General features: G+C 38.4%; 2 protein-coding genes across 6 annotated transcripts in view; both read right to left on the bottom strand.

Moving 5' to 3' along the window:
- Positions 1 to 17762, bottom strand: part of dnhd1 (dynein heavy chain domain 1) — a 34423-nt gene extending 16661 nt beyond the window's left edge. The window contains exons 1-25 of one of the 4 annotated variants that reach the window (XM_016663069.1): positions 17317 to 17762; positions 15682 to 16098; positions 15285 to 15470; positions 14995 to 15198; positions 14711 to 14821; positions 14415 to 14571; positions 14044 to 14295; positions 12766 to 12906; positions 12583 to 12676; positions 11804 to 11934; positions 11475 to 11718; positions 10913 to 11070; positions 9850 to 9975; positions 9417 to 9693; positions 9159 to 9286; positions 8364 to 8562; positions 7356 to 7450; positions 6985 to 7213; positions 6746 to 6871; positions 6565 to 6659; positions 3380 to 6479; positions 3170 to 3278; positions 2874 to 3033; positions 2483 to 2765; positions 930 to 2406 (exon numbers count right to left, since the gene is read on the bottom strand). In XM_016663069.1, coding sequence (XP_016518555.1) covers positions 930 to 2406; positions 2483 to 2765; positions 2874 to 3033; positions 3170 to 3278; positions 3380 to 6479; positions 6565 to 6659; positions 6746 to 6871; positions 6985 to 7213; positions 7356 to 7450; positions 8364 to 8562; positions 9159 to 9286; positions 9417 to 9693; positions 9850 to 9975; positions 10913 to 11070; positions 11475 to 11718; positions 11804 to 11934; positions 12583 to 12676; positions 12766 to 12906; positions 14044 to 14295; positions 14415 to 14571; positions 14711 to 14821; positions 14995 to 15198; positions 15285 to 15470; positions 15682 to 16098; positions 17317 to 17471 — 8654 coding nt within the window. In that variant the 5' untranslated portion in view covers positions 17472 to 17762. Of the gene's footprint in view, positions 1 to 929; positions 2407 to 2482; positions 2766 to 2873; positions 3034 to 3169; positions 3279 to 3379; positions 6480 to 6564; positions 6660 to 6745; positions 6872 to 6984; positions 7214 to 7355; positions 7451 to 8363; positions 8563 to 9158; positions 9287 to 9416; positions 9694 to 9849; positions 9976 to 10912; positions 11071 to 11474; positions 11719 to 11803; positions 11982 to 12582; positions 12677 to 12765; positions 12907 to 14043; positions 14296 to 14414; positions 14572 to 14710; positions 14822 to 14994; positions 15199 to 15284; positions 15471 to 15681 lie in introns of those variants that run through there. The other 3 variants (XM_007576257.2, XM_016663070.1, XM_016663071.1) reach the window with 3 other exon arrangements.
- LOC103154837 (extracellular serine/threonine protein kinase FAM20C-like) overlaps positions 1 to 24154 on the bottom strand; it is a 61679-nt gene that overhangs the window by 19084 nt on the left and 18441 nt on the right. For both annotated transcript variants that reach the window (XM_016663072.1, XM_007576258.2), the window contains exons 3-8: positions 23512 to 23687; positions 21278 to 21356; positions 20435 to 20527; positions 20109 to 20224; positions 19743 to 19923; positions 19070 to 19179 (exon numbers count right to left, since the gene is read on the bottom strand). In XM_016663072.1, coding sequence (XP_016518558.1) covers positions 19070 to 19179; positions 19743 to 19923; positions 20109 to 20224; positions 20435 to 20527; positions 21278 to 21356; positions 23512 to 23687 — 755 coding nt within the window. The remainder of the gene's footprint in view (positions 1 to 19069; positions 19180 to 19742; positions 19924 to 20108; positions 20225 to 20434; positions 20528 to 21277; positions 21357 to 23511; positions 23688 to 24154) is intronic.

Raw genomic sequence — 24154 nt, 5'->3', positions numbered from 1 at the left:
ATTTTTGTTAAAATTGTCATTATGTCATAACAGTATAATATGAGACAGATAATCTATGAAAAAAAAAAGAAAAACTAATCTCCCCTGCCTTTTCCCAATGCTCCAAATACTGCATTAAAAAATGCAAATAAAAAACTGCAGAACTACACCAGTCAGTAAGAAACAACCAATCAGAGCCAGGAGGAGGGTTTCAGTGCTGTCATCCACTCTTGTTCTCACCCATTCCGCCTTGCTTCCTGCTACGCTACAGCTACTTCACCAAAACATAGCCTGCCACAAGTCCTAAGGCATGGCCACGGAAGGTGGATAAACGGTTTTACTTTAACGGGAAGTTGTTTCTCCACCAATAGCACATTTTTTGATGCGTACACAATGGTGACTGACAGCGCTAAGACACTCCTCCAGAATCTGATTGGTTGTTTTTGACCAGGAGCGGAGCACTTCTTTAGACAGCAAAAGCAGCACAGGGAAGAGGTGGAGGAAATTGATTTTTTTTAACAGATTATCTGTCTCAGACCTTGCTGTCACAACAAAGTGACAGTTTAAATGAATATAGAAAAGGACATTTGTGTAAAAGTTACATACTGCAGCTTCAATTGGAGCAGGAAAAAGAAGCATGCTAGCATGTTTTCCTCAAGTTTAAAACGGGCTAATTTGTGAGGACTAGACAACTGATACAAAGCATCCCTGAAAAGCTTTGGAAAAGCTGTCCTTCATGCCAAAAAAGAGGTACTTTAGCTTAAATTGCTAAAAGAATTTGGGCTGGCACTGACAAAAAAGTGTCAGGAAACAGTGCATCACAATTTCCTATCAGGACGCCTATTTTAGTCATAAAGATGGGTATGCTTGGTGTGTTGCTGGACTTTATTCTTTGAACAAGTACTACTTTTTGCACAATGACTAAGTGATAAACTTTATCTTCCACTTACTTTTCATTTATCCAACTTTCCATGCGGTATCGACTTAAGTATTTCAGAGAAGTCACTCTGAAAACATGAGTACTCAGTTTTTCATCTTTGTAATCCACTGGGGAGGCCTTCTGTGCCATAAGCATCAGTATTTCTTCTCTCACAGCCGGACTGATGTTTTCATGGACCAGTATGATGGCATTAGTGTCATTCAGATTGGTTCTGTGCCTTGCTTTTTTTAGGATGTCATGGAACTGGGTCTCATTGCTAGAATCTAACTCTATTAACTCATAACCTGTGATGTACGCAGCTAAACGTACGGCAGTTTTACGTCCTGTTTTCCTGTCTGAGCCGATCAGCACTCCATGGCCTGCAGGTAGAAGCAAAGCCCTGAGGATGTGTAGTAGCTGCATCATTCCCTGTGTGTGCAAAATGTATCTGTTTGTTATCCTATAGATATCATCGACTTCTCTATCAATGACCGCATGCACCTTTTGCTGAAGTACATCAAAGTCATGCTGCTGATACGAGGTGGGTTTAATCTTTGAGTGATGCTTCACAGCTTCCGCTGCAGGATAGAACTCAGGAGCACACACAAGCCTGGTTGTTTCTTCCACGATGAGCTTCAACAACTCTGGTTCAACAGTGCAACTTTCAAGGCTTGTCTCCTCTGTGGAGAAAGCTCTAGATTCTGCCTGGACATTCTGAAGAGCTGACTGTCCAACTGTACTCCTCCTCTGATGAAATTGTGTTGAATCAACATTCTGACCTACTGCAAGTAATTGTTGGATTTCGTCAGCTTCCAAAATGTCTATATGGGTTCCTTCCATAAACTCACGTCCATAGTGGATTAATGTTGTCTTGGCAACAAGTGTCAGAAAAGTATTCATTTCCTTCTCTGAGCAGAACCTGTCACCGAAGGTGCGTATGCACTCATGCATCCAGAGATGTATTATGCTAAGAATAGGTACTGAAGTAGTTGGTGCGAACGGCAGGAAACCTGAACATATTTTTCTGTCTTTCTGGTTTTCTGTGTTTAAAATGTCATGCCGCCACAAGTACATCCCTGAAAACACCTTCTGAATGTCATGGTAAGAGAATATAAAGAAGGGCCTCTGTCCAGTGGGATGAAAATGATCACATACGGCATTGTAAAGACTTATAGTTGCAGTGACTATACAGGTTGACATTTTCTCGACAGAGCAATCTAGTGGCATTTCTCTAAGCCACCTTTTTAGAAATGCAGAATGGAAAGACAAAATAGCATCTTCAGAAAGGCTAGGCAGCACAACGATGGAGAAGAGTCTTGAGAGTCGCAAAGATATTCCACCACTCTCACGATCATGATCAGCCAGTCTGGAGATATTAGACGTAGTCAAAAAGCTGACAGTTTCAGAGTTCAGAGACTCAAGAAAGTAGGAGTCAAGTGTCACAATCTCTCCTTTTGACATACATTGACGTAGTGCCTCCAAGGCCGTTGATACTCTCCCAAAGACATCTTAAAACAAAAATAAAATATATTAATTTCAAAAGCTTTTTATCTATGAAATGTAACAGTCATTATTTTTACTTACCACAGGGGGCTTCATGCAAATCCTCCACAAACAAAAAGAGACTTGGAGGTTTTGCGGTTGAATACACATGATCTTTTCCAAATTTCTGCCTGCAGATATTTTTAAGTATGAGGCGCAGGTCTTTGTAGGTCAGGAGTGGACTTGCTGCAATGTTAATGTGTGGCAGGTCAAAACTTGACAAGCTGTTGCTCAGAGTAGTTTTCCCAGAACCCGGCTCTCCTGCGATCAACACTGGCTGGTTTGCCTCCAACATTGTGTCCACCAGATGCCAGTATGTCCAAAACTGTTGTAATAAATTGGAATTAAGAATAAACAGATTCAAAAACCAGAAGATGATAACCTGAATGTTTTATTCATTTTCACAATTGTTGGTTCAATATAATGAACAAACCTTTGGAGTAACGGTATTTGTTGACAGCATATCACTGGGATCCGTTTTACTGTCTTTACTGAAAAAGTGTTCAAATAAACTTTCTCGCTCTGGAACTTGAATTTTGTACCGAGAAGCAAACAGCACGTTGCGGGTTAACAAGTCGAATTGTGGCCAATGCCTGAAAAAGACAACAAAAAAAACAAACAAACAGATTAAAAAAAGTTGTTACAAATATTAGAAGAGATACACAGCAATGTAAAACTGGTCAACACACAAAGAACTACATTTCAAAGGCTCCATTAAGATCTGTGTACCTAAAGTGCAGATGTCCACCAAATGCCCAAACATAAGCCACCAAGAAAAAGTTTCTGAAGAGCAGCTCTTGCTCTGTTAGATCATTGCTTTTTCGGTCATCGGTTTCATCTAAAGTCACATGAGATAGACAGGTAAGTCACACAAAATGGACAATGGAAACTAGCATGACTATCACAAGTGTATCAGCTCATCTTTTGTGATTAACACACCTTTTTTGTCTTTTGGGGGGTGCCTTACAAAATGTTGCAGAAGAGCTCGCAGGATCCTAACAAAAGATGTGATTTCTTGAAGGCCATGATTTTCACATGATCCACTTTCAAAATTATTGACAGAAGTTAAACCATGTTGCCCAAGTAAACTCAACGTTTTGGAGAAAAGATCTTGAGCCAGTCGTTTCCACATTTTCTGTACTCCTTCATCCAGTTTATACTCTTTCGAGATAGCATCCATTTCACTGTTCCATATGGCCTTCCATAGATCAGTGTGTGTGAAATAAACAAGGCCACACCGGGTCACAACAGAGGGACTTGCATCACATAGGTCGGTCATCTCCAGAAGCAGACTGAATTGTGATGGACATAAGATTGTTTCACCTGTTGACATACACAGATGTGGATCCTGGGAACTGCACAGTGTGGTTAAGTAATCTAACCAGCAAGGCTGACCTACAGGCTCTCCGTCCAACACCAACCACTTCGCAAGTGATGTCTCTTCGCTGTCTACGTCATCCGTAAAGATTTCAAGGCATGCTCGATCGCATCGTTCTGAATCTTTAAGAACTTTTGCGGCAGCTCCATCTTTCCATCCTCTTTTTTCACAGAAACATCCAAATAGCTCATTGTGGGACATGGCATTAGGAAACAGGACCACAGTGTCAACATAGCACCATTTCAATGAAATGATCTCTGCTTCTCCATGTGAGATACCTTTGTTGTTTATACTTGTGCTTGCCAGTCTACTTAATGCCCCAGCCAGAATGCTGTAACAAGTAGTTTTTCCACTACCCGATGGGCCAATAAGAATGACCGTTTGAGAGAACTTCATGGTCTGGTACACAGCAAGGGTTTGCTTTATTATTTCCTTGTCACAACAGAGGTGTACTTCTTGCAGCTCTTCAACAATAGCATCTTGAAGTTGTCTTTTCTCGCTTTCTTGAATAAATTTTTGAAAATATGGAAACTGAACTGCTAAAGGGAATGTGTCCTTGAGAATAGTGTAGAACTGGGAGGCTTTCCTGTGCTCCGGTGTCAAAACAGAAAGAATAGCTTTGACAATCGCTGTTTCCTCCATCAAAGCCTGTAGAGTGCACAGCAGAGCCTTGCGTAGCTTTGGAAACTTTGTAGTTTCTTTTTTGTCTTTCACAAAATGTTTGTCAGGCGGTATTTCCACTGACAAAGGATCACTCTCTTCAGCAGCACTTACTTGATCCCGAATGGAAATTTCTCGCTGACTTATAGCATGGTGTAAGTATATTTCTGAGGCAGAGATGAGCTTTTGCAAGACAACAAGAAAACAGCTTTGATTGTCATTGAATAAATCAGGTAGGCATTCAGAATCTTTAATCAGGGTGATCAGGCACAACAGACGATGGCTTAAAGACAATGCATCTAAGAATCCAATGGAAGCCAGCGTCACTTCAGCAACAATTCTGTAATCAGGGTGTGCTAATGAAATAGGTCTGGCAGCAAATCGCAGGCAATCTGGAATCTTTGCTGCATATTGATTAGATGAGGTAAGAACACATCCAAAGCTTGTGTTGAAAAATGTTATTTTCCCTAGAAGCTCAGAATGATGTTCTAGATCTAAAATCTCAATGAAACCTGTGTCTCTGGGTGCAGTTCCACACTCTGACTCCTCTATCAGCTTTTGATTCCTTTTTTTCTGTACATCCACATAGCAGTGGTGTATGTCACTGAGAAGCTGTTGTAGCACTGTCAGGACACCATGTGATAGTAAGTCCACAGATTCCAACAGAAGCCACACTCCTGCCTGAATGGCACCCACCAACATTCGTTTAACAACAGCAGAAGTCATGCTTGGAGAGCACTCTTTAACCACAACCAGCTGTCCAAGTGCTTTTCCTAGCTGGATTACTGTGTTTGTTCTTCCAGACATGGAAAGTCCACCCATGAACCCAGACCTGTACCTTATCAAAGCAAGAACAAGCCCCAGTGTTGCCTTGTCGGTAGTGGGAGTATGCACCAACAACCAGTCATGTGGTCCATAATACTCAAAGCCGTACTGGAAATGGTGATCCAAAATATCCACATAACATGACGGATTATCGCTGCAATCCAGAATCTCATCTTCTGTGTTGATATGATATTTCATCATGCTTAGCCACTCAAAAGATGACTCGGGTACCCCTGGTAGGTCCATGAGTCGAGACAGCTGCTGTCCATGATTCATTGCAAGTTGCACCAAGGCCCGCAAACACATCATTGCATATTTGGAAATCAAACATTTATTTTCAGAGCCCAGGACTCTATTCCTGATAACATTGCAAAGGATTGTCAGTTTTAAATTGTTGTTTGTCTTGAGATCATTCAATGCTTGTGGACTTCCTTCCTGGAAAGCCTTGAGAACACAACTGCAGCAGAATGCCTCCTCTACCACAAGCAGACATTGAAGTGGAAAATCCAGAAACAAATCTAACAATGGGTGTGCATCGTTCATCTCGTCTGCATTGCCCGACTCAGAGTCTTCCACGTTACTGATGTACATTAGCTCTTGACCAACCGGCTCAAGCTGTCTTCTCAGCACTGTGCACTGTTTTATGAGTTTTACCATTGACAATTTCAAGTGTTTTTCAAATTCACATAGCCAAGTCAAGATGTCAGGGTTCGACTCCAGAGGAGGCTGAAAAGCAATGTGTTCCCGGAGGCTGCCAAAAACACCCAGAACTTTTATCTGTTTGGGATTTTCAGATGAAGGCCCAGAGCTCTCCAAAATGCTTGTATGTGACAATCTTTTAAGATCCACTTCAAGCAAATGTACACCTTTGAAGCATTTGCGCAAAAAGAATTGCTGTTTCAGTACCAATGGGTGAAAAGAGAGGAGCTGTATTATCTCACTCTCGCTCAAAAAGGACAATCTTGGAAACTGCTCACAAAAGTTCTGAAAAAGATTCTCCATCTGGTTGGAAATATCTTCCATTGTAAACAAACCGTCCATGAGAGTCTTGCAAAGGCTTTCACTGTCATGTTTGCGATTTAGTTCAGAGCACACGAAGGTCCACATGTGAGGGTCCGTTGAGATTGATTGCATAATTTTTTTAAAAGCATCGTCAACTGGTTGAAAATGCTTCAGCTGAAAAAAACATCCATATGAACATACTTAGTTTCAAAGCTTTTAAAATCAGACATGTTCAACTTGTGTACGCATTAGAACTTACCAGATTTTCTCGGTCACAATTTGATGTTTCTATGAATGCCTTTGTCAGGAAGACCCAAATTTGCTGAAATCTTTCAAATAAATCAAGCAGCTTACCTATAAAGAGGAAAAAGGCAGCTTATTTTAAAGAGCAGAAGACAAACAGAAAATCTTTTAACATGCTTTCTTAATCACTACTTCACCAAGAACTTTTAGAGACTCAGCCAATTTTCTCAGCTGTAGCCTGATCTCAACACTGTGTGGGGACTTCATCATAGTGGAAAGTGTTATCAAGTCCTTCTGGATCTCAACAAAGTGTGTTTCTAGACCTGAGAGAGAAAGTAGGAGAATATTGTTATAGCGTAAACTCCTGAGGTATAGAAGCAGTGAAATCAAAGTTTTCAAGTGAAATACCGAAATGGTCAAATTTATTTGGCCATACCAACAATGGTGAATCTGGTACCATTACAGAAGCATTGGCTGGTAGTTTTAACAGTTAACCGGATGGATCCTATGAAAATCTCTTCTCTGTAGAAACTACTTGGAGTCGGACAATGACAGCAAGCAGGGAGAACCAACTCATGTAACTGAAAGACTCTCTGTTTCCATTGTGAACAAAGCATATGGAGATCCTTCTCCAAGTCCCTCTCTATTTGTGCGTCCCTGCATGTCTGAAAATAGTAAAAAATTTAAAAAAGGATGGTTTACATTAAGTAATTATTAAGCCTGATTTCCAAAACATGTTATCTTGTCTTTTGTTGCCATTCAATCACTACTGTACCAGACTGCATATAATCTGAAATGTTTACTCGCCTTTTCCAAAAGTGTATGGTGGGTTTCAGAGTCAAAGAAAGACATGAATGTACCGACAGTCAGGTTGTTCTCTTGAACATCAAGCAGGCCCATGTCTGTGTGACACAACATTTTTATTAATGGTTTATATGACTCCTGGAATCATATATACCTTGTAAAAGTATTTACATCCCTTAAACAAATCCACATTTTGCCAAATACAAATTCTTGTGTATTTTACAGCGGTTATATGATACAGACCAACACAAAGTAGCACTTAACTGTAAAGTGGGAAAAAAAATTATATAGAGTTTTCTAAATTTACAAATAAAAACCTTAGAGATAAGGTGTTTACTACCATGACTCAAATAACCTCGTGTAAAAGTCAATGCAACCTTAAAATAAAATCATAAAAATTAGTAAACAATAATATTTGAAAACATACAGCAAAAAGAAAGTCATTGTTAAAATAAAGAAACAAAAGAGTGATGGATTGACACAAGCCTTGCAGAAGTCAAAATAGCCTCAATGTAGAACAATTCTTTCAGCAGGAAAATGAACCTAAACACACATTCAAAATACAATGGAGTAGAATAGATCAAAGCATTTTTTGTGTTGGAATGGAAAAGTCAAAGATTGTATGTAAATCCAGAGGATGTGAGACAATTTTTGAAACTTGCCCTAGAGAGGCTGTCCATTTAATATGGCTAGCTTGAAAAGTCGGAAGGGCAAATGTTGGTGGTTGTACAAAGTATTGACTAAGGGTGTTTAATATGAATCCATGGGACATTTTTCTCAATTTCAATAAGCAAAGAATGCTGAAAACTATACAGTCTTGTTTTTCCACTTCACAATTATGCACAACTTGGTGTTATTCTGTTATATCAACCCCACCACCCAAAATCAATTATCTCAGTAGGAAAAAACAATAGTGAGCAGTGAAAAAATTCACATGAAATGATTATTTTTGCAAAGCACTGTATAAGATGTGATTCATGTGGTAAAACATACATACACAAAGTCACTAACCTTGGAGAAGAATTTTCCAGTGTTTCTCCTTAAGCATGGACTTCTTCAGATTTGCCAAGACCTCAGCCTGGTGGCTTAGCTTTTTCAGGATTCTTGATGTTTCTTCCAGCACTGCGTCATCAGCAGGGATGATACTGGTCAAAGACAGTGCTTGGTTTTTCCAAAGGATAATTTTCTCCATAGCTTGTGGCACTGAAACCTAACAATGAAAACAAATCAGGAGATAAATGAAGCATCATAGAATAATAAGGATTTCTAGACTTAAAAGTTTTATATTTTGTAGTACTATAGTGATAATAATAAAACTGGCCATAAGAACTATTTATTACTTCTTTTTTAGGTAAGTGTAAGGCTGTGACTGCATGGCAGAGCAGTCACAGCCCCAGAACAACAAATACTGCTCTTAAGAAACAAACCCATTTGTAATACACTTCTTTAGGATACCAGGCACATATAGAAGTCTGATTTGTATCATGGTAGCTGCATTTAGTCATATTTTAATCATATTTTCTAATTGCTCAGTACCTATTGATACTCTCATAGGAAAAATTTCTCAATTACTAAAATAATCATTTACAACAGGCCTAAACTCCATTCACAAATGTTATATGGTGTAGGTTTACACAAGTTATTTAAGCTCCAAAGAAATGAACAGATGCCAGAAAAGAATCACAAATTCACTTAAGGCTGAAGGACATTAAAATTGACTTAAGGAGTAACTCAAATAAAAAAACATATTGTAGCTATTTCATTTTCTCTGGTAATAAAATAAAAATGAATGACTTGACAGGTTACATCATTGAGTTGCAGTAGATTCCACTCTTCCATCCATGCAGTGCACTCAGCTTTAAGTTGCCACAACTCTCTACGGGCAAGGATTTTCTTGACATCTACTGCCAGACTAGCTAGATCCAGTTGCTCCTCTAATGGGACGCACAAAGAGTCAGAGGTTTAGTAACTTGATAACATCGATTTCTCAATTAGTTGCATAACTATTAAATATGCCTATTCTTTTTGTTTTTTCTCATACAAAATATTTTTATCTAGACTCACCTTGCATAGTTTGACTGCAATTACTAAGCTCCTCCAGTTTGGTCCTGAGTGTTTGCACACGTGTCCCCATGTATTTCAGTTTACACACCATCTCGTTGGCATTCTGGCTTGGGTCAAGGAAAGGCCCAGAGGTGGCCTTAAGGACTATATGTCTAAGGTCATACGACAAATATGAAAACATTGTGCCCAGTGCGTTGGTCACAGTGGGAAGGCTTTGGGACACAAGGGTATGAGCCTGTTTCAGATGGGCAATAAAATTATCCCATATCCTCATCATCTAAATATAAGAACACAAACAGATGCAAATGAAAAAGTTATATTTTCGAGATCTGACCAAAAAAGTTGCAAGTTTTCAAGTTTATCCACATAAACAGAGAGCACGTCTATGAAGTGCCTTATTTATGGCATAATTTTCACATCTCTGTCAACTAACCTTCTCTTCTAAAGCCAGCTCCTCCTCAGTCATCTTCCTATAGATCATGCAAATTGTGTCACGTAGAGAGAGAATGTATTCCAAACGCCTCTGCATGTCAGCCAGTATCTTCTCCAACTCCCTGACCTGCACAGGGGCAACAAACAACCTGTTTATCAAACAGATTTTAAATGATCACAACTTCATTAACTGTGATTAAAATACCCTCCTCCCTCTACCACTTCCCTATAGTTGAGATGTCGGTTGACAGAAGGATGCTAAAATAAATGTGGCACAAACATCAAATCCTTGAAATGGAAAATGTTTAAAAACAGAGCAAAGATGTATAGACACATTGCTTTGTTTTCAATATGAAACAGCAGTGCATAAAGGAGCATCTGCCACAGTAAGATAAAGACATATTTAGGATAAATTGTTCACTTGGGTTGAAAGTGTAAAAAAAGATGGCCTAAAATGACACTTATTATTCATAAACCTTTCTTTTAAGTGTAAAACAAACAAAATTGTCTTTAATTTAGAGACATAAACAGATTTGTATGCCATCCTGGCAAAGATCCAACCTAATTTGAATATGCTTATTCATGGTGGAGAAATTACTGTTTTTAATCAACTTACCAGAGTTGCTGTTGGTACTTCTAACAAACAAGTCAATATAAAAGTAACACTTTTTATTTTTTTACTTTTTAAGATGATGAAAAATGTCTAATTAATAACCCACAACTTTCTGTTTCCATAGCAACAACCAGCAGGATTGTACAAAGATATGTAATTATTTTATCTTGCCAGAACACAGAGTAATGTGGGTGAAAAAAGAGGTAAAAACAACTTCATAACATCTCTGGGATTTAGCATATAGAAATATTTTCGGTCATTCCAAGTCACCTAGAACAAGAGAAGTTTGGTCTGATTTAACGTCTGACAGTGAGAGAAAACAAAATCTGTATTGGGTGTACGCAAGTATCAGGTTTTAACTGTATTTCACGTTGATATAAGGCATACAACCATTACTTTCAAATATTGTCCTCTTTTGTGTAAGCATCTTATTTTGAAAATGTTTCTTTACCGTAAAGACGAATTGAGAGAAGTCATTCACATCGTCCGGTTCTGTTTTGAGTTCAGCAGTCATCCTCTCCAGCTCCTCCATGAGGGTTTCTGACTGCCTCTTCATCTGGTCGACAAGTAGGCTCTGCACTTCCTCCTTAATGATACTAAGCACCTCCACTGATGAAACAACAGGAAAGAGAGGAAGAGGATTCATCATGAGACACAAAGTACATTTCTCAAACCGTACAGACATTAGCAGACCTTTCATGAAGCTTAAAGAGCATCTTGGTGGTTTGTATTTTAAGAGTGTGCAATTTTTGCAACAAATCTAGTTTAATGTATTGTTTCACACAGATACCACACACAAATTTGCAAAATCAAATCAATTTAGAAAGGTCTTTAAATGTATTGCCTGTTCTTTTTTTTTTTTTTTTACAGTTTTCAGTGCTTTACATTATTTAACATTTGGAAAGGTTTCCAAAACCCCAGAATATTAATATCTGACTTTCAGTTTAGGAAGCCAAAAGTTGCACTTTGAGGTTTCATGAAAAGGAAGCTTTTGTTGTCGCACAGTGACATACTTAGAGTTTGCTTTGTGCTGGTAGCATGGATGATGATCAGCTTGTTGGATGTGCGGCTTGATGGAGTCACTGTCTGGACTCTCTGAGCCCAGCAGCGCAGCTGCTTAATGAGCTCCTCATACACAGACACAGGCTGATCTTTAATGGTTTCCAGTAAGGCTGAACTCCACTGACTGACAAACAAATGGATGTTCTTCAGCCATGAGTAATACGAATAGAACTGTTCTATTTCTAGTTCGGAGTCCTGTCCGAAGAGACATGAGAAGATATGAGCAGACTACTAATATTTAAGATCAGCTTCTAGTGGTCATTAAAATAGATACTTTTACCTTGATGATCTTGGCATGCTCAGTGTCAACTTGCTTTGAAACATCATTGATGTTGATGTACCACTCTAGCTGGGCTTTGGAAAGAGGATAGTAGCAGCCATCCACCATTTTGCCTTTCACTGTCAAAGAAGCTGAATGAGAGAGGCTGGTTGATCAATCACTGCAACTGCATTTGCTTCTGGAGAACAATAAAAACTTGTTTTTCTTACAAAATTGCAACTCAAAGCTATGGAAGCTGAGAGCGGACATCTTTTGCATGTACTTTTTCCAGATGGTTTTCTGGAGATAAATTAATTTGTCAATGGTTTTCTCAAGATAACGAGTTAGTTTCACAATGTTTTTATTGAAATAAGTTAATTTCACAAAAGTTTTTTTCAAGATGATTTAATTTTTCCGATGTTTTTTTTTTGGGAAAAAAATCATCGGATGGTTTTTTTGAGATGAGTAATTTTCACAATGGTTCTCTCAAGATAAGTTAATTCCACAATGTTTTTATTGAGATAAGTGGTTAATTTCACAATGTTTTAATTGAGGTAGTGAGTTAATTTCACAATGGTTTTCTCAAATTAACGAGTTAATCGAGGTGTGTGTTAAACCTGAATCCATCCTTCAAATTCATGCCAATGGTGAAAGGTTTACTTGAGAAAACCATCGGGAAATTAAGTCATCACAAGAAAACCAAGGGAAAATGTAGAGCATGTCTGCTGTTGGCTTCCGTACAAAGCAACATGATGTTACTACAACACAACATTAATAGAAACAAAAAGAAATGACCATACCTGTCACAGTAGAACATTCATCAGAGGTTAAATCCTGATCTGAGTCACAGGGTTTGCTGCTGGTCTCCAGGAAGAATCCTAAGTTGTCACATATCTGTCAGGGATGAAAAGAGTTGATGTCCATACAATACATATTTTAATTTAAATATCATAAAATTTGTATTAAAGTAAATGCTTAGCTACCCGAACAATGGTGTTAGCCCTCAGGAAGGAAGTGGTCAGTGTTTTGTGAAACTCAGAGATTGGTGGGTCAGTGCTTAACTGACTATTGGTAGTGAAACGCAATTCAGTGTGGAAGATACCGCGCCGCTTAGACGAAACTCTCTGAAAAACACATAACACAATAAACATCAGCGTATCAACTCCTAAAAGATGAGCTTCATAATAGCTTTGCGTCCCCGTTTATGTTAACAGGTGAAAAATGCGTCTTAGTTCTGAAAATAAAATTTAGAGGAGACAACGTGAAAGTGACTGGTGACTTGTTTTTGTCCAGTGTTAATTCCAAATGAAACTGATGTGTAGTTCTGCTGTCCACAAAGGCCAGATTTGGGTAGTGCATTACAAAAACCTGTCCTACAAACATGTTACCCCACCTAAGCAGTGGATCTCTGCAACTGGTTGTGCCAAACTCTATAAACAAGAGTATCTGCAGGTTTCAGAAAGTCAAACTTAAGACCATTTTAATGTTACCACGAATGAAATTTAAGACTGAAAAAAACTATAAATATATGGAATATTAGAGGGATCCCTCTCTACTACCATCATTCATCCATAGAAAAGCTATGAGATTTCTGGGCTCTGTTTGAAGCTCTTGGCAGTGGCTTTGTGCTTCTCACCCTGCATATGGCTCTCTACAACCTTAACACAGAGAGCACACCAAGTATCATAATGGTAGGCAAAAGAAGTGAGCCAATGGAGGAAAAAAATGCCATCCAGCCAAATGGCAATAGGTCTGCACTTAGCCATGATTTTAAAAAAAAAAGCTATCTAGCAAGCACATATTAGCAGGTAGTAACCGTTAGTTTAAACCGTCTTGACTTTAAAATTTAGAACCTGTGTTAACGTATTTAAGGCACACATATATTTTTTAAATGAATCTAAGATATTTTAAGACCTTATGTTTATGTACACAAATTTAAGACTTTTAAGACTTTTTAGAGAACAGACACCTGATAATTTGATGGATTAAACAGTATTCTTTGAGATATTCAAAACTTGGAATACCATTTTATAGCCTGACCTAACTTTAAACTGCTCCACAACTTTATCATTGCTCTGTTCATTGGCATTCATAATGCTGTTAGTCCATTACCTTTCTCAAACAAATTCCTGAGTGACTGAATAAATTTGCATACTCTCTTTTTACGTTAAAGTTTGTGCTTTTTAACTTCACGCCATATAAAAACATTTGCGCTACATGAATACTTTTGCAGTGCACTTTGTATTATATTCTCTTAATACCTTAAAGAATTTGAGAAAAGAATTGGCATCTTGCTGAACGACAGTAACAAGATTCTGTATAATGATGTGATGGACCAGCAGCGCAAAGTTTCCCAGTTTCTTCAAAATGCTTTTCGACTCAGTCAGCTGTTTCTTTATGCTTTGTCGGCAGGCCAAGAGCCGATAAATGGGTTCAGAAGAATTACTGATCTTTTTGGAAAGTTCTAGTTGCATCTGGAGCTGCTTGTGATTTTCATAAGTCTCATCCTTTACCTGAAGATTAAAAAAAAAATGAGGATTAGACGTTTTTCAATGAATAAAACAAAAACAATACTCATGCTGAGCCAAAAATTGAATTTTTTTTTAGATGTCTTTGTAAAACAAAGACATACCGAATTCAGAAGCGCGGCCTGATATTTGGATAACTTCTGTAGAGTCAGAAAACACTCATTGTTTTTCGTCATCAGTACTTTGTTGAATTCTAGCAATGAAAAGCTTTTAGAGTCATCCAAAGGCATCCAGTTTATTCCTTGTAGCTCCTCAATTACTCTGTAGGCACAGGGAGTACAAAAGTGGCTTAAAAGTCCAATTTTGTTTGCTTCACCTAAGCGTTAGACAGTTTGCCTTCAACACAAATGTTCCAGTATTATTTATATCACTATTCAAACTGAAGTTACTTCTAACTTACCCAGATAACAGATGTAGAGCAGTTCTGAACTGAGGTACAGCTAACAGAAGCAGATCCTGAAGCTCGTCGCACTTGCGCCGAAAATGTATCCTGCGTACTGTCTTACGCCATCTGCCACGCGCAGCCAAGAGACGATGAAAAAAAAATACATATAAATAACGTTGCATATTATAGCCCAGCGGTGAGAAATAGGGGTTTTTAAAGATCGGCAGACGGTGATTGGCCAGAAAGTTACGATTGGTGCACCCCATTAAGACAGGCAAATTATAGTTGAAGCACTTTACCTGGAAAAAGTTTTGCTCATTCTGAAGTTTCTGAAAAAACTGATTCTCTGCAAAGTCGTCCATAGCACGTACTCTCTGTACCACTCTGCAAGACTGACAGCTCCACCAAATCCTGTCGTCGTCACGTGAACCACAGAATTAGGACAGAAGACGTAGTGGTCCATTCCAGCATCTGTGGCCTGGACCACTCGCAGATCATAAGGCCTACAAATCAAAATTACACTTACACGCTCATTTACATTTTAACATTCAGCATTCAAGCAACAAAAGGAGTCAAGTGTCAGTTCTACCTGTATGTATCCTTATGCACTTCCTTCAGGTAAAACAGTTCCTCCAGGTCTTTCCTCTCTGCAAACAACTGAAAAACCTCTATGCCGGTCAGAGGATATGCATTTCGTTTACTTCCTTTAGCGGTTTTCATTTTTCTTCTGCCCTTGCTCACTGACACATCTATCGATTCATCATCCGCTGCAAGACTGAAGCAACAAAGAACAATCAACAAAAGAGAAACTTCTTTAGGACTCGAAGGGGAAATTCTTGACCCTTTGAGATTGGTCAGTTTTTTCATGAAAGGATTTCAGTTAGAAATATAACCTTCTGTTCAGCGTTACTCCATTGAAGCTCAGCATTTAGACACAAAAATGCTATTTCATTTTTTCTTTTTTTTTAACTACCAAACAATATTACCTCTCTGCTTTCAGCTGAGCAATTGCAGTGGGGGTGTCAGCTCTTAAGGCAGGGGTCACTGGTCGAAGTCCTTCAGCCCATTTTGCCTCAGCTAAGGCTCTCTGTGAACCAGCATGACCGATGAAATGAGGTGGTTTCCACAACGACTCGGGTTTGTTAGATGGAAGGTTTTCAGTGAAAGACGTGAAATTGAAAAGGTCTTTTGACCCGGAGGATGTCGGGAAGCATTTCTCAGAGAACCGAGGCAGTAAAGTTCTTTCAGGGGAGTGGGCCTTTTTCTTAACTATGGGTCCAGACTTTGATTTGTCTCTACGACACATCGGAGAAGAGCCAGCAAACATGCTGCTGATTTGTTTGTGTACACCACTAGCTGGTGTAAGAATAACAAAATCGACCTTGCATTGCAACAGTGAGTTTCTGTAGGGAATTAAAGAAATGAGAAAAGGTTACAGCCATGCTGTATCATGCAGTAGCCACAAACAGCGTCGCAGATGAAGTTGACAAAAAAGCACACATGATTTTCAATGGTTTTACCAAATACAAATCTGAAAAGTTTATACTTAGTTGCCCTGAATCAATACTTTGTATTATTGCCATTTGCAGCTGCAGGTGTTTTGGGGTTTCTTTTCACACTAAAAATCCCTGCTAATTTATGCTTCAAAAAAGCCCAAGCTTAATCAGATTGAATGGAAAGTGTGTGTAAACACAAATTTCAAGTGTCATTCTAACACACCTTTAATGCTCTAGCTTTATGTTTAAGATGTCTATTCTGTCAGGAGGTGAACCTACACCCTCATACACCTGTGTGTTTTTAAAAGCTTGGGATATTTTTTCATCCAACATAAAGTTTTGTTCTCTAACAAAGGGACTCTGTTTATTCATTAGTTGACCTCTGAAGGTAGTTGGCAATACTACCTTCAGAGGTAGTAAGGTATATATATCCCAAAATCTTAAAAGATTTTGAGATATCTTAAAAGATACTGAACCATTTCCACACAACACTTTCCAGATTGCTATTTGGAAAAAAAAGGTAAAAAGCACGTATGCTTTGCCTTTCTCTACTTCATGTTAGTGCACCACATAATATCACAGAAAAATACATGAAAGTTTGTGGCAAAGTGTGAAAAAGTTCAGAGTGAGAATTTTGTTGGCAATGTAGCTTTAAATATTTAAATTAAATAAATAGTCAACTAAGCAAGATAACAGTGAATGTAATACAACGGATGACAGAGTTTGGTTAAATTATTGACAAGCATTAATTACCTCACAGCACAACACCTGTATTACCACTATACTAAGTTTCTTCCACTAAATAGTGCTGTTTTTTTCAGTAGTTTACAGTAGTATTGTCTGTTACCCATCACTACTGCGTGACAAAATTTACCATGCTAAGCTAAATATGAGTTTTCACTGCGTTTTTGTTAGCTAACTATGCTAGCATTTCGACGACAGACGACGACTCGCAGAGAAAAATAATAATAATAAAGCTTCTTAAATTATCAGTGTTTACAAATAAAAAAAATAAAATAAAGTGTCTATTATGAACTTGAACGGTTACTTGAAACATAACGCACTCTCGCTAACAAATTACAAATAAATAAATGAAGAAAACACTTTAGCAACTTTCTCTCTTACCTGCGCAGGAAAAAGTTGTGAGGGAACCATGGCGACAAGCTCGTTGTTATGGTAACGCGCAGTGAATTCTGTTGACGGGAGGTTGTCAGGCGTGGAAGGTTGAGTGAAAACAGACCTGTAGCCTTAATTTTTTTAAAAACAAAACCTAATTTCATCCCTTGTTCGAGAACTTCCTTATGCTCTTGTTGGAATTTTAATACATTTGCTCATACAGTTGAAGCATATTTGTTTTCAGAAACCGTTCTCTATTTATAGTGATTTACGTTTTACTGTGACAGACACTGTTTGAAGACGCTAATCAATAAAGTTTTAAGAAAAAAATTTAGACAATATTTTAAAAACAAGTCCCACTCATTATCATAATCCTTTTATCAGAAGAAAAGTGTGAGAAGAAAATAAAAAGTTGATTTTACATGATATTTTACATGTTTAAAAAAAATACATAAAGGATGAGGGTTGTTTCTTTTTTTTTTCCAATTAGGACATGTCGTATATTTATTTATTTATATATTATATTTTTTTATACAGGTATATTTGATCTCTTATGATTGCATTTGTATTATTAATATTTAACACCTTCGATGGAGTAGTCAACTAATAAGCAATTTCCCCTCGTGGATCAGTAAAGTATGTCCTACTCTATTTTTGTGAACTTCAGGGAGGCATGGAGTAATAATGAAAAGTTGCTAAGAACAGACTCTATCTAAACTCTACAGAAATTGAATGCTTAATTTTTTTCCATATTGTTATATTCATTTAGTTTTGCACTGTTGCTTATAAAGCTGAAATGTACACACAGCTTTTCATTACTGCTCCACCACTCCATGAAGTTCACGAAAACCAAATGGATTCGTATAAAAAGCTTTAAATGTTTTGATGTCATCCGTCTAGACAGCATTCAGATCAAGTCTGTTTGTCACCTTGAGTCTTTCTTTTTTAATACAGTAACTGTAAAAAGTCATTTTCAGCCTGAGGCCATCAGGGAATCAGGCATTAGTCAGACTGACCTTCTACATTTAGTAAAAATGCAGCAGTTGCTCTGTGTCGTGGTGCTAGCAAAAAGTAAAACAAAAAAAAAACATGTTTAACACAATCTAATTTGCTTTGGGTAAATAAGAGAAAAGTGTAATGTTTTGCTGTTATGTTAATGGAGTATGCTAATAAAGTATACTTATTATACTTTATTAGCTTTATAAGTTTCATTATTTATAAGTTTCATTATTCAAACTTATTGCTGTGTTTTTAAAAAATAATACACAAATATTACCTCTTGATAACATTTCGCTTAAAAAGCTGACTAATATCAAGGGTACTTAAGAGTCACCCACCTACAATGAATGTTGTTGGACTATTTAAAGAATACCTGGAGAAAAACGACCCATAAAACTTACAGCTCTTTTTTAAGCTATGAGGCAATGACGCTAAATCCCGGAATCTCCACGTTGGCTTATCCTGAGTTGAGTTCGGGTCGAGTTATTCCTCTCCACACTCTCCTCATACTTGTTGAGGGTTGCTGTAAAGCCAATGACCCAATGCCACGGACTGGGCTTATAACATTTTCCAACTGACATTAAAATGTGATTTAACTGCTTTCTATCTATAGTAAAAAAATACTAAGTATCTAGAACTAGAAAGCAAGTAACTGAATTAAAGTTATCTGATAGGTTCTGATGAGTTTGGTTGTGACTGGATGTGATATGAACAAACAGAATTAAACAGAAGTGTAACGCAGCACCGTCTTGAACAAACATACTCATCAAGAAATCCAACACGACCAAATCTATGAAGTCCACCAGTCTTGTGCCTTTGTCATACGGAGGGGTCTTCTTCACGTTCACGCAGTAATTAGGATCTGTTTCCCATCTGAAACACATGGAAAGTCATATTTTCCAAAAACCAACACTTCCTCAGCATTAGGGCAATCGTGGAACAATTCTGCCAAAAAAAAAACAAAAAAACTCTGAGTTTAATCCCAAGGGATATTTTTAAATAAATCTTTTAAAAAATTCTAGAAAAACTTGGAAATTTCAGAGTTTCAAAAATTAAAAATGTCAGACTTTTGAATCTCGGAAAATTTCCAAAATGTCGAAACATGTTTTACTCTACAACCAAGTTTTTGATAGAAAAATTCTGAGATTAATCTCAAAATTTCAGTTTTTTTCTAGAAAATTTTTGACTTTTCATGCGCAGAAAATTTCCTTGTGTTCTATGGAATTTTTTTTTTTACTTTTAAACTCAGAAATGTCCTTGTTTTTTCTAGAACATTTCTGACAATAATCTCAACATTTCTGAGTATTTTGTCAGAAATGTACTCCTTGTAAATTAATATTCTTAAAAACAAATCCTCGCTGACTGAAATCGCAATACATTTGGTATGATTTGAAGTTCCTCATTGTAAACAGCTCAACTTTTCCGGGTCTACTTACTGTGCCAGCTTGCTGCGGCTGTATGAGCGTCTCCATGGAGACCTCCAGCTCCTGCGTTTGGCCAGGGACATGTCTGGCAGCATCACGGCCAGCGAGGCCTCCAGGTCCTGTGGGGTTCCACACACCGCGTGCTCCGTGGAGCAGTAGTAGGAACACTGGCCATAGAAGCACACATTGCCCACTAGAGGGAGAAAGAGGCGCACAGACAAGAAAAATAGAGGTCGGTGTTGAAAAAGAGACACCAATGTCAAAGCGAGAAAAAAAAAGAAGAAGAGAGGACTCGCGTGGTTGAAATCCACTTGTTTATATTCAGAATTTCAAAGGCCTTGCAAGCGGGCTGCATGAATAATTTAGGAGTGTGTGTACCGGGGGAATTAAAGAAGGTTTTAGCCAATTTGCGGTCAGTTGTGACATCTTTGATCTCCTTCACCACGTCCACCAGCCTCCCGACTGCAGGAGGGACTCTCCGGTAGCCCAGGATTCTGCAGAGAGATGAAGGGGAGACGAGAAGAAAGACGAGTACAGAAAGGAAAGCAGGGAAGGAAGGGGGTGAAGAAAAGAGCAGAAAGATCTGAGACACAGCGTTACATAACACGCGTTCATTAAGTCAATACATCACGTTGCTGTTTAATTGACGACACTCACTGTGGCAGCGGGGCGGATTTATGGGCTTTAAAAAAGCAATTCTCTACCTGTCCAGATGAAAGGCCGCAATTTCCGCGTTGTGTCGCTCAAAGTCGGAGAAGTAGTAGAGGTTGTAGTTGGTCTCTTCGTCTCTCTCCTGTCTGTTCGGGAAAAGAAGAACTCAGTTATGCAGGTTCTAGTAAGTTCGACTCAGTTCTTCTGGTTCTGTTTGACAGAATGTGTCTCATCCAACAATTTGTATACAACCCCTAAAGACAGGTAACACTATGCCATTTGAAAAAAGCGGGGCCTGTGCAGTCACAGTCGGAGGCCTTAGACTGCAGCACAATTTGTCTCGCTTTGTACCTTTAAAGATTTCCTGTTGAGTTTGTGCCAGGAGAGCTTACATTTTGAAATATATTTTATCGCCATATATTCTAGGGGTGTACCGATTGCAGTTTTCCTACCTGCCAATACCGATTTTATTTTATTTTATTTTTTGTCTGAAATGTCACTAGAAATACTTGTATACATTTACTTTCTAGGAGTGCCAATACGTGTGAAGGGGGCACTTTCCATGACACTTCCTCTGTCCAGCAGTTTTCCAACTGCTTTTTTGTGTTATTATTATTATTATTATTATTATTATTATTATTATTATTATTATTATTATTACCATTCAGGGTTTTTTATTCTTCCTTTGCTTATTCTGTCTTTGGAATGCAGCATGCTGCAGCTATATAGCCTCCCTTTGGTGAATGAATAATACATGAAATTGGATTTCCTTCCAACAATGCTCTTCCTTAAATCTGGTGTTTATTTACTGGAGCCATTTCAAGAAGATTACATTTAGTGCAGGCTTTGCTAAACGGTCATTATGTTTGTCTTGTTCTTTTCATTCTCCAACTCACTTCTTGGGTTTGAACAGAGCTTGTCCGTAGTTGGGAAACGACATTACCAGCTTCAGTTGCGTCCCCCCGGATTTCTGCACTGAAAAACAAGCACAGAGAGCGTTACCATCGCAACACACACACATGCACGCACACGCACACACACACACACACACACACACACACACACACACACAGGTTTTCTGCTGTTTCTGCTTTTCTGGTTTTCATTGAGTCTTTCTTGCTAATTTCCTCCTGAGTTTCCCAAACACATTAATTCCCAATAGTTACATAATTGTTGCAGATGGTTTGCTTTTGCTCTCAGTTTAAAGGTTTGGGATGCTCCCATATTTCTAGATAAACTTAAACAGGAGAGTCTTTAGGTATCCGCAGGTTTGCAGTGCAGTATCTATCCCTAATCGGGACATTATTATCTTAATAATAATGTTCTGGAACGTTTTGGAGTGTGACACTACAGGCTTTGTACTGTGACAGACCAACGTGTTTTTGTTCACTCATCTTTGAGAAACAGTTGAAGTTCAGTCAGATTTGATAGAAAAGAGAAAATGTCTGTGAGCAGCAATGTTCAAGGTTTGACTGACATTCCAAATTTAACTCAAGTTTGGACTTTGACTGGGCCATTTTAAAGAGCAAGGCAAACTGGGGACATAAAGACGCCTGTCAAAAAATACACACATCTTTACGTCACATGCTTGTTATTTTATGAAACGAGCAACACACATCAGCATTTCAGCTCCTGTAGTGGCTTTTCCGTGCTGCTTTGGTAATTCTTCCTCTCTAGGTGCACTGAAGCACCGTCTCTGGTGGGAAAATACTTCAAAAATGTACAAAGTAAGATACATTTTTGAGAAAGAGAAATAACAGATATATGACCAACTATTTTGTTATTTAAGGACATGGGCAATAAACCAAACAAAAAACAAAACATATTGCCTTCAGACTTGTTTTCTCTCCAGACTGGATGTTGAGGTGTGAAATCAAGCTTAGGATGATACTAAGTTAATGTTCAGAACCCTCCCACAGTTTTAGCACGACGCTCAGGAGGAACGTGGCAGATGTCATGGTCAGACAGTAGGGAAGTGAGGAGGGAGGGTGAATGTCCCATCAGACCGTCAGTTCCAGAAACCACACATAAAGAAAACTTCATAAAAGTGTGTGACCCCGCCAGGCTGCGCACATGGCAAAATCTCTTAAGATTGTTGGGGGGTTCAAATATTTACATCGTAAATATTAAATGCAATGTAGTGGTGTAAATAATTTATTTTTGTTTTTCATGACACACTACGCCACTTTTCATAAGTGGATAAATGTGTTTAAGTAAAACTTTACAGAAGTAGCAGTCTGTTCTAGTCTAGCAATTCAGCATGTGCACTAAGGACATCATTTCATACACGTTGCCTTCAACACATGAATGTATCTTTATTTAAGCCATTCTATCGTAGTTCTGACTGTATTCATCTCCATCCATCTTCCCATCACCTGCATCCACACAGCATGATGCATCATGTAGGTCTTTGTTTTTTTCTATCCACACATTTTGCATGGAGCTCAAAGAATTTTGGTTTTGCAAGCCATTCCATAAACACTTGTAAGATTCTCAAAGCTTTTTTCTACTATAGCAATGCTTATGCAGAGGATAATTTCAGCTACCTTTTTAAGAAACACTGGTCCAGATCTGGATTTCATGGTTAACCTCGAAAGGGTTCAGCCAAATAATAACAATAAAAAACTTAAGCAATGAAGAAACTCACATGATTGACATGGAGAAGTTTGCTGCAAAGCCAGCAGCTCGTGTATCCCTGGCGATCATCTGCTGAACCCTCTTCCATCTGAGTTGAACCTCAAAGGTCTCCCAAAGCTTCAGTCTCTCTCATTTGAGAAGAACTTCAAAGTCATCCTCTGTTTGAAAGTCTAGCCCCAACCCTCAGGTGTTGCAGGAATACCAGAACTCTCCTTTCCAGCCTGACTCTTTACTCTCTGCGGCCCCTAGTTTGCCACCACACATTTGGCTAAGAATACCAATGATGTTTCCGTTTAAAATCACAGCGGGGTCTGATTCAAAGGTCTATCCATCTGAATTAAAATCAGTACATTTTTGTTCTTCACTTAAAAATTCAGCCAAGACGCCTGATTGGGTGTGTAAAACAGCTTCAGCCCCTCTGCTTTAATTATTCAGCAGGAGAGCAAAAGAACACTGCATAAATATGGAAAGCCTGCAGTGCACATGCCCCTACCTGCGCTGACGATGCGATGTGTGGCGAGCTGCTGGGTTAAAGGCTCCATGTTGGGGTCACGGTGTGGGTAGAGCTCCCAGCGTGTGATGCCCAGATGAAAGCGTAACCATGGAGGCTGGCTGCTAACGCTGCTGTTCCACTGGACGTTGTCGTATATGTCCTGAGTGTCGCTTTCCCTGTAAAAATAAACAAATTAAAAAACATACCCCTAGCAAACAGTTTCGGATCTGTCATGCTGTGCAGACTTCTACAATATTTTAGGCCTGTGTTTGTCAAACTGTGGTATGACTACCACTGGTGAAACTTGGCTAGCTGTAGTTTTATGGGAAAATACTCCAAAAATCTTCCAGAATGTGAACTGAAAACATCTGCTGGTGGATACTTATGCTGTCGACTATTTGTCTTTGACACATTGGCTTAGATGAAGGAATAATATCACACCCAACCAAGATTTGTTCTGCTTGCCAGCTGGATTTAGCAACTGTTTAACTCAATGACCAGGATGTTAGCAAAACATGCTAATAACAGACAAACTCTACATTTTAGACTTTCAACACTAAAACATGTTCAAATGGAGGTTGCACATATGAGTGGCACATGCAACTCCTGTAGTGTTATATATATATATATATATATATATATA

The sequence above is a fragment of the Poecilia formosa genome, unplaced genomic scaffold (genome assembly GCF_000485575.1).
Source record: "Poecilia formosa unplaced genomic scaffold, Poecilia_formosa-5.1.2 Scaffold403, whole genome shotgun sequence".
In the NCBI taxonomy this organism is placed as follows: Eukaryota; Metazoa; Chordata; class Actinopteri; order Cyprinodontiformes; family Poeciliidae; genus Poecilia; species Poecilia formosa.
Note: the sequence above shows the minus strand (reverse complement) of the source record. Positions and strands in the feature narration are given on the sequence as shown.